The sequence below is a fragment of the Lathyrus oleraceus genome, chromosome 3, assembly GCF_024323335.1.
Source record: "Lathyrus oleraceus cultivar Zhongwan6 chromosome 3, CAAS_Psat_ZW6_1.0, whole genome shotgun sequence".
In the NCBI taxonomy this organism is placed as follows: Eukaryota; Viridiplantae; Streptophyta; class Magnoliopsida; order Fabales; family Fabaceae; genus Lathyrus; species Lathyrus oleraceus.
The window spans coordinates 379,794,461-379,813,370 of NC_066581.1; the positions used below are offsets into that span (position 1 = coordinate 379,794,461).

The following is an 18,910-nucleotide window of genomic DNA, read 5'->3' on the forward strand; positions in this document are numbered from 1 at the left end:
CCTTTTGGCTTACAATAAAGCCTAAAAGCTTTCCAGATCGAACCCCAAATGTGCACTTATTAGGATTAAGTCTCAACCTAAACTTCCTCAAGCGTGTGAATAGTTTCTCCAGGTTGGTGATGTGCTCTTCTTCTTTCTGGAATTTGGCAATCATGTCATCGACATACACCTCAATTTCTTCATGAATCATGTCGTGAAAGAGAGTCACCATGGCTCGTTGATATGTTGCACCAGCATTTTTTAAACCAAACGACATTACTTTGTAACAAAAAGTGCCCCAAGGAGTAATGAACGTGGTCTTCTCCATGTCTTTGGGATCCATCTTAATTTGGTTGTATCCTGAGAAACCATCCATGAAGGAAAACACGGACAATTGAGCTGTATTATCCACTAGTACATCAATGTGAGGTAATGGGAAATCGTCTTTGGGACTAGCTTTGTTTAAGTCTCGGTAGTCTACGCACATGTGGACTTTTCCATCTTTCTTCGGTACCGGTACAATGTTGGCAACCCATTCTGGGTATTTAGCGACTTCCAGGAAACCAGCGTCAAACTGCTTTCTCACCTCTTCTCTGATCTTGAGAGCCATATCTGGTCGAGTTCTTCTTAGCTTTTGTTTGACAGCAGGGCACTCTTTTTTAAGGGGAAGCTTGTGGGTCACGATGTCAGTGTCTAATCCGGGCATGTCTTGGTATGACCAAGAAAACACGTCGTCATATTCGTGGAGGAGCTCTATCAATCTTGTCTTTACTGTATCTTGAAGCGTTGCGCCTACCCTTACATCTCTCTTATCTTCTTCTGTCCCCAGATTGATAACTTCAACGTCTTCCTGGTGTGGTTGAATAACCTTTTCTTCTTGTCTGAGTAATCTGGCCAACTCTTCAGGGAGTTCGCAATCGTCCCCCACTTCGTCTTCAGCTTGGTAGATTGGACAATCAAAGTCATATTGGACCATAGCAGTATCGTTATCAATAGTCTCGGTGGTGTTTCTGCATGTTATGATTTATGCAGTTTATTTAGAAAGTGCGTGCATAAAAAATTGATTGCCATTTTCGTAAATAGATCAAAACGAAAGAAAAGGAACAAAAATTTGAATGCAAAACGACATTTCATTAATGATAAAAACTCTTGAAAAAGATAAAGGAGGCCCTACAACATGCCACTGTGCCTTGGGCAGAGCACATGGTTTTGTCTAAAAATGATAAAATTACTTTTGAAATATTTGGGGAACTTCCACAGCCTTCCAGTTTGTTAGTTCTTCATTAGGCGCGACTTGACGCATCCAGCTGGACACCCCCTCCTTGCGGTCTTCTTCACTGATCATTGCCACCTGCTTGCCAAAGATGTGGCCAACACTGGTGAACGTTTTCTCCACAGAAGGAATATTCTATTTGTCATAATTGCTACCAGCTTTGTCTGATGATGGGTCATACCCCAGGCCAAACTTGTCTCGTTTCTCTTTCACTTCCACCACTTTGCCCCAGTCTTGTGCATCTTCACTTTCCATAACAGCTTTTGCTCCCCGCCAAGAGGCCATGGATGGTCCTGATTTCGGGGCCTCCAAGGTCTGTTGAATGGCCATCATGTTCACTACTTCCAAGGATTGGAAGGGTGTCTCAGTGATTTCGCCATCCACCTCGATATATCGAAAAGATGTTAAGTGACTGACCAAGATATCTTCTTCTCCTCCAACCACAATCATTTTGTCATTTGTGATGAATTTTAGTTTTTGATGCAGAGTGGAGGTGACAGCACCTGCAGAGTGAATCCAGGGTCTCCCGAGTAAGCAACTATAGCCAGGATGTATATCCATGACCTGGAATGTAATATTAAAAAGTATTGGACCTATCTTGGTTGGTAGGTCAACCTCTCCTATCACTGCTCGCCTTGAGCCATCAAATGCTTTTACGATTAGGGTCCTAGGCTTCATACCTATCCCTTCCACTGGCAGTTTTATCAAGGTCGTCTTTGGCATGACGTTCAAAGAGGAACCTGTGTCTACCAACACCCTTGACAGTATAGTATCCATGCACTTCAAGGAGATGTGGAGAGCCTTGTTATGGTTCTTTCCTTCAATCGGTAGTTCATCATCATTAAAACCCAAGAAATTTCCAGTAGTCACACAAGCTATCACGTCATCAAACTGTTCTATTGTTATGTCCTTGGTGATATGAGCGGCGCTCAATACCTTCAACAGCGAATTCCTGTGTGCTTCGGAGTTAAGTAGGAGAGATAACATGGAAATTTTGGAAGGTGTTTGGTTTAGCTGGTCCACCACCTTGTAATCGCTTTTCTTGATTATTTTCAAAAACTCCTCAGCCTCCTCACGAGTGACACCAGCTTTAGGAGACAGGTGCATGTCTTGCATCCCCTGATTAGGAATGGGGATCTGGACAGTAGCCTCCTTCCCTTTAGCTCTCTCAGAAGTATCAGCAGTTCTTGGTGCAAACACTCGGCCGCTGCGCGTCATTCCTGCTGGCCCCACAATTGAAGTGACATTTGGTTCGTTAATGATTAAAGGTTTATCTTCCTGCCCCTGCTTAAAAGCTCTGGGTTGATATATCCATGGGACTGCCTTCTCATCTTTATATTCGAATGGTGCTGGGAACTCTATCACCAACGGGCTTATAGGTATTTCTACTTTGACCTCATCATAGGGGATATCTACCACGGCTATCTCTTCCTGACGCTTGCTCTTGACACGGTAAGTTATCTGTAATTCCCCCCGATCCAGCATTTGTTGTATAAAACTCCTCAACTCTTCATTATTCTCTTCCTTAACCAGCTCTTCCAGGATCAGACCACTCTTCAGCAATTGTGCTCCTATCATGGTGATAGGCGTTTGAATCTCTTCAACCTTACGGATCAGTATGCCTTCATCACTCTCCTTAATGGCACTGACGGAAGCATCCTTATGCGTCGGCATAGGGTTGGTATTCACGTTCGGGCGTCTTGGAGTGAAAGAAACAGCCTTGGCTTCGATCAAGTCTTGTACTCGATTCTGAAATGCAAAACAGTTTTCCAAAGTATGACCAGGTACTCCCATGTGAAATTCACAATGGGCATTAGCGTCGTATCTAGGTGGATACGGAAAAATAGCTGGTTTTAATTCCCTCAATGTTAGAAGGCCCTCCTTCTGCAGATACGGGAATATCTGACTATAAGGTACTGGTAGAGGGTCAAGTTGTCTTCTTGGAGGTCTTGGCTTAAACTGTCTTAATGGTGCGGTATTTTGCTGATGATGATGTTGTTGATGTTGTGGTTGATACATTTGTTGTTGCTGCATTGGCTGTTGATAGGGTATAGGTACCACGGCGGCGACTTGACCATATGAAGCTTGTTGCTTCCTTTTATAGTTCCTGGATATGGCGTTTGTTTCACCTTCTCTTTTCTTTGGGAAGCCTCCAGAATATTTCTTTGGTGCGCTAGATGCTGTTACTGCTCCAGGAATCTTTCCATCCCTTAACCCGTTCTCTATGCGGTCTCCAATCGTGATGAGATGTGCGAAGTCAGATGCGACACTGCTCACTAATCGATCAAAGAATGGGTCCTTCAAGGTGTCCACAAATATCCCGGTCATCTCCTTCTTAGACAATGGTGGCTCTACCTGAGCAGCCAACTCTCTCCACCACTGAGCGTATTCTTTGAATGACTCACTCTCCTTCATAGCCATCCCTTGCAACTGCATTCGGTCGGGTGCCATATCTAACTTGTATTTGTACTGAAGGAGAAATGCGTAAGCCAAATCCTCCCAACTCTGAATTCTCCCCTATTCTAAACACATATACCATCTCAGAGATGCTCCACTCAAACTGTCTTAGAAACAGTGTACGAGTAGTTTGTCATTTTCGGTATGAGCAGCCATTTTCCTGAAATACATCACCAAGTGACTTCTTGGACAAGTTTGTCCTTTGTATTTCTCGAAATCAGGGGTTTTAAATTTAGCCGGGATGACTAAATTCGATACCAAACGCATGTTCATGGCAGAAGCACCGAAGATGTTGTTTCCTTCTATGGCTTTGATTTTCTTTTCTAGGGCACGAAGCCTATCTGTAGCAGGATCTGAAAGTATCTTGGGCTTTGGTTGATCGGGCATATAGAATGCATCATACTGGTCATCTCCAATCTCGGATCCATGATGAGTAGACGTATCAGAAGGTTCTGCATGATCTCCTCCTACCGGTATCTGAACCAATCTCTTCTTGGTGGGGACGTAACTTTCGTCTTGGGGATTCGGACCTGGCACGCCATCATTCCTTTTTGCCCTAGCTTCTTCCTCCTCGCTCCTCTCTCTCTCTGAGCGATTGCAAGCATTGTTTCCAACAGCTGATCCATCTTCTCCTGGATCGTATTGATGTCTGTTCTCATGGTAACCTGGTTGGCCTCAACTTGTTCTAATGTCATCTTGTATTTGCTTCGCGTCTCGTACCGGTGTCGATTAGTCAGTGTGGCTGGATAAAGGGTAAAAAGGTTGGGTAAGTTTTTTTGATTTTCATGAAGTGTGATGCATAATGAAGATGCAAATTTTATGCATATTTTACTTCCAGGGAGTCATTCGAGTTTCATTAGTTGTTAGTAATTCGAAGAAACAAAAAAAATACTTATAATATCAATAACGGAGTAATTTTTAAACGTCATTCATTCCCATACATAACATAGAGGTCCAAAAAGTCATAGTTCAAAAGTACATTTGTTTAAAGGAACAAAAATATAAGACATGAGCAAATTAAACAGCTGGCTTTCTGGCCTGAAGCTCTTCTAGTTCCTCATTGAATCTCTTCAACAACCCTTTGCAGAGCAGAACGAAATTGATTATGGCTGGTGGAGTGCTATCTTCTTTCAACTCTTCGACTGCGTCTCTCAACCTCCATGGCAACTCTTTAGCTGCCCAATTACAGAATCCTACTAGCCCATCGAGTTTTGCACGAAACTTATCCCTGTCTCCTTGTAAGAAGCTTATGGTCTTCTTAAAGGATTCATAATCTTCAATCACATAGTCTCGTTCTTTCAACCATATGGAGCTGTCCTGGGGTAATGACTCTAGCTGGTTCTTCCAATAGCTTATAGACTCCCTGGCATCTCTTACTTCTCGACACTTCTCCTCCCATACCATGGGTGACACCCTAGAAGCTTCAGTGGCTATTTTCTTGAGTCGGCGCTCCTGATCTACTTCATCTTTTGCATGACGAATAGAATTGGTGAGTTCCTTTATCTGAGCCCCAAGTGTATCCCTTATTGTCTTGTTCTCCTTTGTGGCTAGATGCCACCAACGCTCATTGTCTTAACATTCTTTCTGAGCTTGTCGTAGTTGACCCTTAAGAGTATCCAAACAATGATCAGCCTGTTCTAATCCCACTTTGATCTTCTTTCTCTTATGCTCCTCCTTGTTGAACTTTTCCACGTGGGCTTGAAGTTGTGCCTCCTTTCTCTCGAGCTCCCACTTCATATTGTTTTTCTCATTGATGGTTTGTTGGAGTTTTATCTGCAGCTCTTCATTCTCTTTTTCTAGCTTTGCCATGGTGGTCTTAAGTTCCTCCATTTCTTCAATAGGGACATGGGTGAGCTTAGGTTCAAGAAGAGGTATAGGTGTCCGAATGACAAATGGCATTTTAATTATTTGCACTCTTTCCTTTACCCACTGAAAATATGGTTCTTTTGTAATCCCATTTGCTCTCCCTAACTCAGCTTTCCCTTTTCGATTGATATTCTTCCAAGCTTCTTTGATTCGCTGGAATAAGCTAGGATTCTCAACCCCAAAGTCAAGTAATAAGAAAGCTTCCAAAGAATTTGCCTCTGGAGGGTCTTCCATTGGGTAGCCAAGTTGTCTGAGTGATAGAACTGGATTAGCATTTATACATCCTTGAGTTCCAATGAGCGGTAGATTTGGGAAATCTCCACAACTGAATATGATGTCTACGTTGATATATTCTTTGGAGTACCAAGAGAGATCTTCAGATCGGAGTGATCCCAATCTCTGAGGCCAACTAACATCTGATTGTTCAACCCAAGCACCTGTCTTCGGAAGATGTTCCAGAAACCACTGATACAATAAAGGAGCACAACAAGCAATCAATCCCTTCTTCTTAGTATACCTATGACTTATGTGATAATAAACATCGGCTAACAAAGTGGGTACTGGGTTCCCAGTAAGGAAAACACAAATGGCAGTCATGTCTACGAATCCATCCATATTCGGGAACAGGACGATGCCATAAATAGCCAATGCAATAGCAGAGTAACAAGCATCCCAACTTTCTGCCTTCAACAGGGTATGAGCTCTTTCCAAAAGAAAACTTAGTGAAAACCCTTTGGTATTCCCTTTGGTCTCTAAGTTGTCTTTTGCTTCCTTTTCATCCATGTGAAGCGCACTAGCAATGACCTCAAGGGGCAAAGATTCATCTGTCCCTTCAAATAGTGACTTGTCCTTCATAGGGATCCTAACAAGACGCTCGAATTCTTCCAACATTGGTGCTAGCTGGAAGTTTTGGAATGTGAAGCATCTTAAAGGTAAGTCATAAAATTGGGCTAAAGTGATCAAGGTTGTATGGTCCACTTGTTGATTGAGGATGCTGAGCAAATTGCCATTATTCTTTCCAAAGTTGATTCTGTATACAGGGTGCATCTGAGAGACCAAGTTACGTAAATTCTTCAGATCGGGATCCTTGAACTTGAAGGAGTAAATGTTTCTTTTGCTTGATTCCATGTTTCTTGAATTCCTGCAACTCATGATACTCAGATTCCTTGGAAATAAAATAATATGAATGCTATGCTATGAATGATATTATGCGTGTCACATGTAGGTTAATATACAGGTCGTGAGGGCGGGTATTCTTGGTTACTAAACAAAAGCCTTTTGGGAGGATGCTAAAGTTAAAAAGTTCCCAAAGTCATCAATCAATATCTAGGAAAATTATTGTCATGATGAAAACTCATCTGCAAATAACATCCCCAAACAAAGTTTCATCTGGGTGAGGCCTTCATATGGTCCCAAAGAGGAAAACTCCTAGTGGGTCCATACTACACAACTCTCGAGTCCAAGGTTCTAATAAAGTTCCCAGAGTCATAGATCGAGGTTGGGAATACCACTGTAAGGTAGTAATACGCCCAAGGGATCTCATCTGATTGGGGTTTCGTATTAACCTAATAAGTCTGAGACTTTTCAGGTAAATACTACATAATCACCGGATATAATGGGTTAAAGGTCCCTAGAGTCATTGATCCAACTTGAGAATACTATTGTCGTGACGAAAACTTGTCGGGCAATAATATTTCAAGAGAATCTCCTCTAGGCGGGGTCTTCGTTTCTTCCCAACAAGGAAGACTCCTTGTGGGCGCCCACTACGCAACCACCAACTTAATCTTATGGTTTTCCTCAGACTCGGATGGAGAGCCTATCTCACAAAGTATCACCAACCAGAGATCCCCCAATAAGACATGGTCAATAAATCACAATATAATAATTATGACAGAATGATAATAGCAGAATAAAAATAACAGACAAACAAACAAGATTAACACACAATACAAAATCTGAACTAAATTAGGCTTCACTCTCTTTTGCTTGGAGCTAGTCCCCAGCAGAGTCGCCATCTGTCACATCTCGAAAAATACGATTCCTCGCGATGGTCGTGGAAAAAATTAATGTTCGAACAGAGTCGCCACCGAACTTTATTTATCCCAATGAAGGGATAGGAAAATATCGATAAAACCTTTAAGAAATGGAATAATGGTCATCGCAACCATATTCGGGTTCGGGAGTGGATTACGTAAAGGGAAGGTATTAGCACCCCTTACGTCCGTTGTACTCAACGGGAACCTTTTAGTTCTAATTTGTGTTTCGAGTGTTAATTTATGTTTGTTTGTTATCTTTGGGTTATAAAATATTGAGAATAGAAATGGATGAGAACCTCAGAAAGGAGAAAGGGGAGGTTTTTATTAGTGTGCTCGCGAAGATACAACAATCTTCTGCCTACGTATCCTTAAATAAGGAAATCAGAGCATTCGTAGTTCGGGGAACTACGGTTGGTTGGTGTTTTTTAGTGAACAACTGTTTTAGATCGCGTTCTAAAGGCTAAACGTTAGCTTGTCTACTCTCGGCGGAGGCTTAAGCATTGGTTTGTTATGCGCATTAGAAAGGATTAAATAGTGTTTTTTCTGAAAATAGTTTTGGTCACACGAGGGTGACAAATTGGATTAATATGTTGGATGTTTTGATTGGTTAAGATGGTTTGATCGCACGGGGGTGCGGAAGATATATATTTGATGTGTTGAGACATTTTCTTGGATGACGATTACTCGGATGGTCGAGTAAGACACCTCATATCCTAACAATCGGGAAAGGGAATAGAAGACTCTAGACCGCTTTCTTTTTCATCTTTAATTGTGAAAGGATCTTAATGATGATTAAGGTATTTTAAATGGATGACGAATACTCGGATAACCAAGTAAGACAACTCGTATCCTAATAATCGGGAAAGAGAATAGAAGACTCTAGACCACTTTCTTTTTCATCTGAGTGATTATGAAAATAGGTTTGTGTATGGTTGATGTATTTTTTAGAATGAACGACAAGTGCTTGAATGAATGAGTAAAATAACTCATATCCAAGCATTTGAGAAGAGGAATTGAAAACTCAAAACCATCTCCCTTTTCGTACAGTTTGTTATGAAAATGATTTGATTAAGTTGTATGTTTGTAAAAAATGACAATTGTTCGACTGACCGAGTAAGAGAACTCGTATTCAAACAAATGAGGAGAGAAGTTGAAGACTCAAAGTCATCTCCTTTTTCATTTAGCTTATTATGAAAATAATTTGATTTAATCGGGTTTAGAAGTTTGTAGAGGAACGACAATTATTTGAATAACCAAGTAAGAGAACTTGTATTCAAATAGTCGTGGAGAAAAATTGAAGACTCAAAGTTATCTCCCTTTTAGTTTCTTGTTATAAAAGGATTTGATTTGTTTTTGCTTAAATGGATTAGAAATGACGACCATTTGACTAACCGAGTAAGAAAACTCGTATTCAAATAATTGAGGAGAGGAGTTGAAAACTCAAAACCATCCCCCTTTTCATTTTCAAATGAAGTGTCGTTTAGATGTGATTAAGTATTTTAATTTAACTTTCGATGTCGGATCGAGGTTTTAAAAATTGCATTCTTGTGAATGAATTGAATTTATTTAGTGAATGGTCCATTTAATCGATTAATTAAAATCGAATAGGTCTTATTGTAAGAAAGCCCAAGAGTAAGCCATGTGAGGTTGATGGCGATGCTTTTACAAGCGATCGACTTACATGGGTGTTTCGAAAATGGGCTTGACTTTGAATCGAGAATTGTTTGAAAATTGGTTTGGATATTTTGAATCAATGATGAATTGGAGTGAAATAAATCAATCAATATTTAATTAACCAAATTAGTTAATTAAAGTTTGATTGAATTGATTAATTAAATTAATTAAAACTAATTATCAAAAACTATTTAATTAAGCCAAATAATCATGTTAACTAAAATTAGTTAATAGCAATTAAGAAAAATCTCAATTGATTAATTAATTTAATTAAAACTAATTATCAAAAATCATTTATTTAAGCCAAATAATCATGTTAATTAAAATTAGTTAATAGTAATTAATTAATTAAACAAAATCTCAATTGATTAATTAACTTAATTAAAACTAATTATCAAGAATTACTTAATTTTTAATGGTTTATTGAAATTACAACACTTAGAGCGGCTAACAAGTGGATATCATTATAATTTAAAACATGATTTATGTGAAACTGGAAATTCCACAAATGAGTTTAGCCAAGAAAAATGCAAAGTATTAATTCAAACCAATTCTACAAAAGTGAATAAATGCTTGACCTTAATTAAATTTACAAATAAAGTATAATAATTATATAAGCAACATGTATTATTCTATCTCATTTTTATTATTATATTTCATATTTATTGTTATGACCATTCTTAAAAAAAAAATTTAAGCCCAAATCCTGTTACCACATAAATCTAATGGAAACAAATTATACATTGAAGCCAACCATCCCTACTACCCTCTTTATATTCCCTGGCGCGTGCTACTTCACGGTGAATTTGGGAAAAGACCAATCAATCAGATTTGGCAATAAATGAAATCAGACTTGGTCATATGTTTTTAAAAAAAAGAAAATAATGGTAATAATTCTCAATTTAATATCCAGTAACTGTTCCACGTTAAAACACGATATTTTATTTCCTAGTACCCCCCCCCCCCCCCCCCCACTTTCTCTTAACTCAAAAACAAAAGCTGAAGCCATCAAATACTAGGAAAAGAAAACAAACATGGCGACCAATATGAACTCCACGACGACGCTAAGGAGCAGTCACGGTGGCGGCGCCATAATCTCGCGGTGGTTCAACCACCCAAAACCCTACCCCCCCTAAACCAAGCCCTCTGAGTTCGAATCCATGCTTGGATTTCCAAAAAAACAACCCATTCGTCCAGATCTTGAATCCCAAACATAACCCTAAATTCTAATTAAAACAACAATAACCACAGTTTGAAGCAAACAAAGAATGAGGGCTTCACATGCATTAAGGATTCGGTCACGAAGGCAATGTGAGGAGATTGAAATAAGAGCAAAGGAAACCAACCTGACGGCGGCGCTCTTCAACGAACCCTGGTAAGCACTCTCCTTCGCTATTTCCTTCCTCTGTTTTCGTTTCTTGGTGATGATGAAGTAATACCGTGTTGTTCTTGCTGTTGTGTTCTGGGTTTTCAAAAAACAAATCGTTCTGTTATCTCATGTGCCTGTTTCTTTTTGTTAACCTCTTAGGGTTTTTTTTAGAAAAATTGTTGTGTTCTTTTTTAGGGGTTTTTTTTAAGAAAAATGCTCTGTTGTTGCTGTTAACTTTTTAGATTTTTTTTGAAATCTTGCTCTGTGTTCGTGTGAGTTCCTTAGGGTTTTAGAAAAGAAATCTATGTCCTTGCTGTTGTGTTCTAATGAATCTTTTATGGTGAATTTCTTGAGTCTCAAAAAAAACTCCCTGCTGTTACACTTTTTCTCCAGATTATATGGGATTCTACTTTTGATAATTTATTACCGTTTAAGCTATTGTTGCAATACCTTTTCAGATGTTCAAATTAGTCCTCTAGATAAAGCTTTGAACTGAGTATTTTGTTTAGTTATTTTTTAGTTTTTTAAGTGCTTTTAAAAAGTGTTTTTTTAATTAAGTTATTTTTCTCTGCAGGTTATAGCTATGAGATGACCTGATGGAATAAAAAAGTGGCTGCTCCAAGCTTCAAGACAATATGTTTTTGCGCCTAGGTCCAAAAGAGTGTTTAACCACTTAGTCAAAAAATGTAATTATTTAGTCAAAAAAATGTAATTATTTAGTTTAATAATTATAGCTCTGAGATGACCTGATAGAATTAGGAACCTGTTTTTGCAGCAAATTTCACTTAGTCAAAAAAAATGTAATTATTTAGTTTAATAAAAAAATTTAAAGACAAAATGTATTTGGATTATTTGGAACTTTTTGAATTAAATTTTAATTATGTAATTATCTTTTAAGCTTTTTCAAAATTTAACTCAACATTTATTTATGTTAATCAATTTCAACTTTTAAAAAACAACAAATTTCCAACTTAAGTATAATGACTTAATTTTAAAAAAACAAATTTCTAATTTAAGTATAATGACTTAATTAAAAAAAAACAAATTTCTAATTTAAGTATAATGACTTAATTTAAAAAATAAATTTCTAATTTAAATATAATGACTTAATTTAAAAAACAAATTTCTAATTTAAGTATAATGACTTAATTTTTTTAAAAACAAATTTCTATTTTAAATACAAAAATCTAAATATGGGACTTTTAATTTAAAAATAACACAATTCTATTTTATATACAAAAATCTAAATATGGGACTTTTAATTTAAAAACAACACAATTCTATTTTATATACAAAAATCTAAATATGGGACTTTTAAAAAAAACACAATTCTATTTTAAATACAAAAAATCTAAATATGAAACTTTTAATTTAAAAAACACAATTCTATTTAGAATACAAAAAATCTAAATATGAAACTTTTAATTTAAAAAACGACACATACATGTTTCTAAAAAATGCAAATTTAATTTGGGAACCCATGAAGAACTTAGAACTTGGTATAAATATTTGGGATGTGTAAATGGACTAATAAATAGTGATAATAGAAATAATAATGTGGCTCTTAATACTTACTAATAGAAAAAAAATAGGTTTTGGGTTAGTAATGTAAAAGGATTCAAACCACATTTTAGATTATGGACATACTTATGCAAATGGGCCTTTGAAATAAAAAGATCTCATGGATAAACCACAAATGGCCGGACAAAATTGGGGTATGACACATATACATTCATATAATTTCATTATTGCATCATCACACTTGTTGATTCATTCTTGTGATTTTAATTCTCTGTTATAGTAGTACTTTATTCCCATACAAGTTTGGTGTCTGTCCTCCTCCAATTGTAGAGTGTCAGCCCCTTAAGCAGAAAGGCTTTAACCTTTCTCCTTTCCCAACTGAGTTATTTTCCTCGTGGATGATGATTTGTTTCAACTTCCTCCCCAGTTGATTATCTGGATGGAACTACCCCCTTGAGTTATATCCTCATTGGGTTGAGTCTTGATTGACTGTTTTCTTTCTAGATCTTACCTAGATCGATGCTTCAGGTCCCCTAAGATTTTATTACCCAGTAACTGGTAATGTTCTTCTTAGGTTGCAGTTTGCTACTTCTTGCCCAATACCCGTCAAAAGTAACCTTTTTCTCCCTAGCGGATTCATTTTCAGGTTTACCCAGGAAGATTATCCTTGATATGTTCATCCTAACCGGTGACGGATATTTTCTTCCCCTGTTTTGAGTCTATCCTTGACATGTTCATCCTAACCGATGACGAATATTCTCATCTTTGGTATTCTACCCAGTAAAAAGGTGGTTGTGATCCCTACTTGTTCCCCGGAGAGTTAATCCTCGATATGTTCATCCTAACCGATGACAGGTTTCCTTCTCTTTGCGGTCTTCTGCCCAGTAACCGGTAGTTGTAAATCCTGCTTTCCTCCCTTTGCAGAGTTTATCCTTGATATGTTCACTTTAACTGGTGACGAATATCCTCTTTGTGGTATTCTATCCAACATTTAATATATGTAATTCCTACTTTTTGTTCAGGTGGTTTATCCTTGATATGTTCATCCTAACCGATGACGGGTATCCTTCTTAACAATTCCCAGGCAAGATTATCCTTGATATGTTCATCTTAACCAATGACGAATTCTCTTTCCTTCGAGTCTATCCTTGATATGATCACTTTAACCGGTGACGAATATTCTCATCTTTGGTCTTCTGCCCAGTAACCGGTAGTTGTAAATCCTATTTCTGCAGTTTTTCCCTAGCAAGTCTATTCTTACCCAGTAACTGGTAATGAATGCACTTCCTGGAGGCCCTCGGTGAATCATCCTTGATATGTTTATCCTAACTGGTAACGGGTGTCCTCTATGATCAGATTTTATTATCTTCTTACCCAGTAACAGGTAGTGGATAATAGATTTCTGCTCCCCTTGTGTTAAAGTTTATTTCTTCCCCAGATGAGTTGAGTGCGTATTTCCTTGGTGAAATCGTTTTTCCTGCATGATTCGAGTATTTCAGTTTTATTTTGATCTACTTGTTTCCCCTACAGATGTCTTTTGTTTCTCCAGCCGACTCTTTCCATTTTCATGGAATTCCTCTAGTCTCCCAGCAGTTTTTAAGTCATAGCCTGGCCTACGCACAACCTTTTTTATCCCCTCAGAGTCTCTGTCTCCCTAGTGAGTTTTTCCTTATGGAATGCGTCATGCTCCTACGGACCTTTGGTCTCTCTGACTTCTTTTCCTCTGTGGCAATATTTCCCCATAAAAAATTGCTTTTACATCCATATCATATGCATCATAAGGTCTTTTAGGGACCAAAATTTGTTTCTATATGTTTTTATTTAAGCCCATTCTACTGAGTCAATACAAAGATTTTAACCTTCATCTCCTCAGTTAGAATTTCCTTAAATAGGGGCAGCTGTAAGACCCCAATTTTGACCCTAAGATCCCTCATGCAATCTCATCATATGCATTAGCATTGGGATCATACCTTGGCATCCTCCTTACCCCTCTTTCATTGGGTTTGTTTTGGAAGAGATCACCAAGCACCATGTGATTGTATCATACTTGTATTTTATCATTTCACTAACCAAAATACCAAAAATATGTCTTTGTATTTGCCTAACTCTTTTGTAGGTAGGGCATGATCACTATTGATCTATCAAGTTCACATCTAGGGTTTAAGACCCTCATTGCTAAGAGCACAACCAAGGAATGATCCATAATGTCTCTAGGCATTATATATGAGTCTCCATGATCTCTACATGTTATTTTGATCAAGATTTCTTCAAGAGTTTGGAGTTGGTTTACCTTGGAAACCCTAGTTCATCTGGGTATCTTGAGTAACTTCTCCAACAAGCTTCTTCACCAATTGATCAAATTTCTCAAGGGACACTTCAAATTTCATCATCTTATTCATATATGATTTACCATGAGCCTAAAAAGTCAAGAGAATTGCAAGTTAGCAAGTTGGTTGATGGTGGTTGGCCAAATGAATTCATCTGATCAAAACTGGGTCCCCTTAGACCATATCTCCTAAAAATTTTATCATATGAAAATGATTCCAAGAGAAACGTTACTCTAAATGACATTCCAAACAACTTTCATGTTGAAGTCTAGAGCTAATTTTTATTGTAAATTCATTTTCTATGTTAAAACATTATAGGTCATTTTGTTTAAACCCTAATTTGAAAGTCAACTTCCCAAGGCCATAACTTACTCAATTTTTATGATATGAAATATTTACAAGTTTCACAATCAAATTCAACGTGTCTAATACAACTTTTATGTTTGGAGTAAGAGCTAATTCAAATTTTATGAGAATGTGATATAAGGATACATTATAGGTCATTTTGGACCAATACCATTGAACAAGTGATTTTCCTCAACTTCAAAAATGCATAACTCACTCATCCCAAATCCAAATGATGTCAAATTTGTGACCATTTTTAAGTTTTTTAAAAGAGCTACAACTTTTATGAAGACACGTTTCTCATTTGGAGATCACATGAAAAGTTAGGCAAGGTGCAATAATTGAACATGTGGCTTGACACTTAGAAAATATTTTGACATGTTGAAATTTTCAAAATTACACCTCAAAATTCACCATGATACAAGTTCCAAATTAAAAAGTGCTCAACATAAGAGTTGTTCCTCTTGATCTAAGCTTTCCAAATAGTCATAATTCATTCATTTTGGATAAAGTTTGAGGGGTCTACGCATGGCTTAAACAGGGATGTATCAGTTGTCAAGAATCATGCTTCAAACATTTAAATATATTTGCCTTGCAATCCAAGCTTCATTGAGACCTCATTTCAGTTGATTGTGGACCTAGTAGAGTTGCTTCATGGGACTACACATGCCCATGCAAGCATGTACATTGCATTGCCAATTTTGGAAGTATTTTCAAGTGTGCAAATAACACTCATCTTTTTTGCTATAAATAGAGGTCCAATGCTTCAGTTTCAAGGAGCTTGCGCGCCAGCTTTGAATCCCTAGCTCCAAACCTTCACCATTCCAAGGAAAACCTGATAAATTTCAATTGAAATTTGAGTTTGAAACTTACTGTTTGGAGATTCAAAAACTCCAGGATCCAAAGCTTTGCATCCTTCTTAATCCACTTCTCCAAGCTCCATAAGCAAGATCAAGCAAGAATTGAAGCAAGAGAGATCCATTTCTGCACAACATTGAAGGTATTTTTCCAGATTTTTCTTCTCTTCGATTCTCTCTCAATTCTCATCAATTCTCTTGGATCCTTGGTTGTCTGAAGTCCTGCCAATGTAGGCAAGAAGATTGAGTTGCTTTGAGGTCAAATCGAAGCAACTCAGTTGACACACCTCAAAATTCAACTCCACATATCTCTCTATATATTTGGAGTTAGGTTAAATTGAGGTGATCTACGCCATTTTTTCTTTAAGATCAAGTCCTCCTTTTTCATTTAAGATATGGTGATGAATGAACCAGTCCAGCCAGGGTCATTGGAGAAGATGACTGGCCTTTGACTCCGCCGGTGAGCTGGAAGTGTTCAGAGTCACTGATTTGATTTAAAATGTTTTAATCTGAAGCACTCATTGTGATTACCAAACATGTGAAATGTTGACTAGCGCACACCATGGAACACACGCTCTCCATCACTTGATCTGCCACCTCAATTAATGTACATAATAAGAACAAAAACCCTAAAAAAATATCTTGTGTGGACTGTTGGTTTGATCTAAGACAATTGGACTTAGAATTTAGGCAACACTCCCTATGAAAAGGACTTGGCCAATGCCAATTTTCATGTAACTAGGTGCTTGGAATTTGAAACTCCATTTGATACATCATTGAGGATCCATCTAAGTTCATCTGCAACATGATCATGGTGAAGCTGTTATATTGAACCTGTGATTTGTGCCATCTCGAAATTCATCTGATACATGGGAAATCTTGAGCAATATCATAAAATTGTCAAGATTGGATGTGGATATCTTTATTTGATGCCTTGCTCTTCAACATGCTGTTCGTATATTAATTGTTGTGTGATTCTAAAGTCCAAGGGAAATTTGAATTTTTATATGACATTTTTGTCTATTGGATTGCAACCCATTGGTCAGATCTTTTCAACTCTCAACTTTTAATTTTTATACTTAGGATTAGTCTCTTCATCTCCTCCCCGCTTCTTTAATTTCAAAATCTCTCCCTCCTTTTAAAAGTCTTCTTTTCTTGTGTTTGTTGATTTCTAAACTTTGACCATTTTTTCAAATTAGAAACTTTGGCCTTATGCCATTTCATTTTCAAACTCTTTTTCTTAATCAAAGTTGTAAATGGACTTAACTATACTTGACTTAAAATTTCAAAAGGCAAAAAGAACTAACACTCATTCAAACCATTTTTAGGCCTTTGAGCCTTCCAAACTTAAAGTTTTGTTAAAAGCAATGCACTCACTTTGAAATTGATACCACGAACTACGAGGTTTTGATTCCTCATTTTTATGTTGGTACGTAGGCACAAGTCCAAAGGTCTTGTCAAACACAGAAATATAATTAATGAATTATTTTCCCATCCCTCCATTCTATTTGTTTGCAAACATCATTTGTACAAAAACACATATGCACACAAAAAAGGGCTCCCTAGGAGTACCTAGGACACTTTGGGTACTAATATCTTCCCTCTGTGTAACCAACCCCCTTACCTGTAATCTCTGGCATTGTATTAGTTTTGATTTGAAAACTTCTTATTATTGGGTTTTTTTTCGTACTTTTCCCTTTTCCCTTGGAAACAATAAAAGCGCGGTGACGACTCTTGTTTAATTAATGTCTAGCTTATCCATAGCTTGATGATCATGAATTTACCGCTACATTGCCAAGAGGTGTTATAAAGGAAGAAGAATTTTTTGGTGTATTAGATGAGGAACTGTTGAGTTTAGAAGGTGAAGAATGATGTAAATTTTCATCTGGTGTGTCCAAAAAGGAAAGGTTGTAATCTAGAATTTTGGATTGGGTAGGATATTTAATGTTTGGAGGTGGGACAAAAGGAAAAACTTGTTCATAAAAAAGAAACATTATAGCTTATGGAAATATCATGTGCGGATAGGTTCATGACAACAAAACCTTTAATATCGTGTTTGTAACCAAGGAAAATTCACTTAGAAGCACAAAGGTCCAATTTTTTTCGGCCCTGCATGATTGTGGAGGCAAAAACAAGACAACTAAATACTTTTATGTTGTTGTAGTTAGGTGTAGTTCCATGTAAAAGCTCATAGGGATATTTGGCATGAGTAATTGGAAAAGGAAGTCTGTTTATGAGAAAGACTTCATGATTGACAGTGAAATTCCGGAAAATATTTGGGAGGTGTGAGTGAAACATGATGGCTCGAGCAACGTTCAAAATGTGTCTGTGTTTTCGTTCAACTACTGCATTTTATTGTGGTGTTTTGATGCATGTCCGTTGATGGATGATGACTTTGTTTTTGTAGCAGTCATGCATGAGAAATTCTTTTCCATTGCCGGATCTGATTTGTTTGACCGAAGTGTTGAATTGAATTTGAACTATGTTGATGAATTGCATAATGAGTGGTCTTGCTTCACATTTGTATTTCATAAGGAAAATCCAAGTGTGTCTCGAGTAATCATCTACAATTGTTAGATAATAAACATTACAATGAATAGATGATGGAGAGAAGCGCCCTCATGTATCCATGTGAATTAGTTCAAATGTTGTAGAAGATTTAATAGTGCCCAAAGAAAAAGATAATTTGGTTTGTTTGGCATAGTGGCAACAATCACATATAATTTTGAATTATCATTACCATAAGGGATACTTTATTGAATGACTTTCAATACATTGTTTGAAGGGTGGCCCAACCTATGGTGCCAAATACTAATCTTGCTAGAAACATTATTACTACATGTAGCAGAAGATGTATTAGTGTGGTAAGCAAGAGGGATACAAGGATGTTGTGTCAGGATATACTAGTGTTTATACACGTTAGCATGCCCAATCGTCTTCAGCGAAGGTAGTTCCTGAATGATGCAAGAATAGTGATAAAAAACAAGATGACATGTATTGTTATCAAATAATTGATGTGCAGATATTAGATTGCATGTAAATGTAGGAACATACAAGACATGGTGAAGTGTTAAATTCTCATTTAATGTAACAGTGCCATAGATTGTTGCAATAATGTTAGAACCATTAGGTAATTTGATAGTGATAGGATTGATAGAATGGTATGAGTAAAATAGATTTAGGGAAGAACATATATGGTTTGTTGC

The 18,910-nt window shown here is 37.2% G+C and overlaps 1 protein-coding gene across 1 annotated transcript; it reads right to left on the reverse strand.

The window, feature by feature from the left end:
• Positions 1–1,387: 1,387 nt before the first annotated feature.
• LOC127131360 (uncharacterized) lies at positions 1,388–3,580 on the reverse strand. Its single transcript, XM_051060286.1, has 4 exons — positions 2,313–3,580; positions 1,933–1,992; positions 1,756–1,816; positions 1,388–1,636 (listed from the first exon to the last, which is right to left on the reverse strand). Exons 1-4 carry the CDS (start codon positions 3,578–3,580, stop codon positions 1,388–1,390), a joined length of 1,638 nt encoding a protein of 545 aa, XP_050916243.1.
• Positions 3,581–18,910: the final 15,330 nt, after the last annotated feature.

What these genes read in the sequence shown, in the direction of transcription:
- LOC127131360 (XM_051060286.1), bottom strand. Translation starts at nt 3,580, where the DNA reads ATGACCGGGATATTTGTGGACACCTTGAAGGACCCATTCTTTGATCGA. An exon ending in ACTGCCAGTGGAAGGGATAG is followed by an intron (nt 1,817 to 1,932) that starts GTATGAAGCCTA and finishes ATTACATTCCAG; the next exon opens with GTCATGGATATACATCCTGG. An exon ending in ACCCTGGATTCACTCTGCAG is followed by an intron (nt 1,637 to 1,755) that starts GTGCTGTCACCT and finishes CGATATATCGAG; the next exon opens with GTGGATGGCGAAATCACTGA.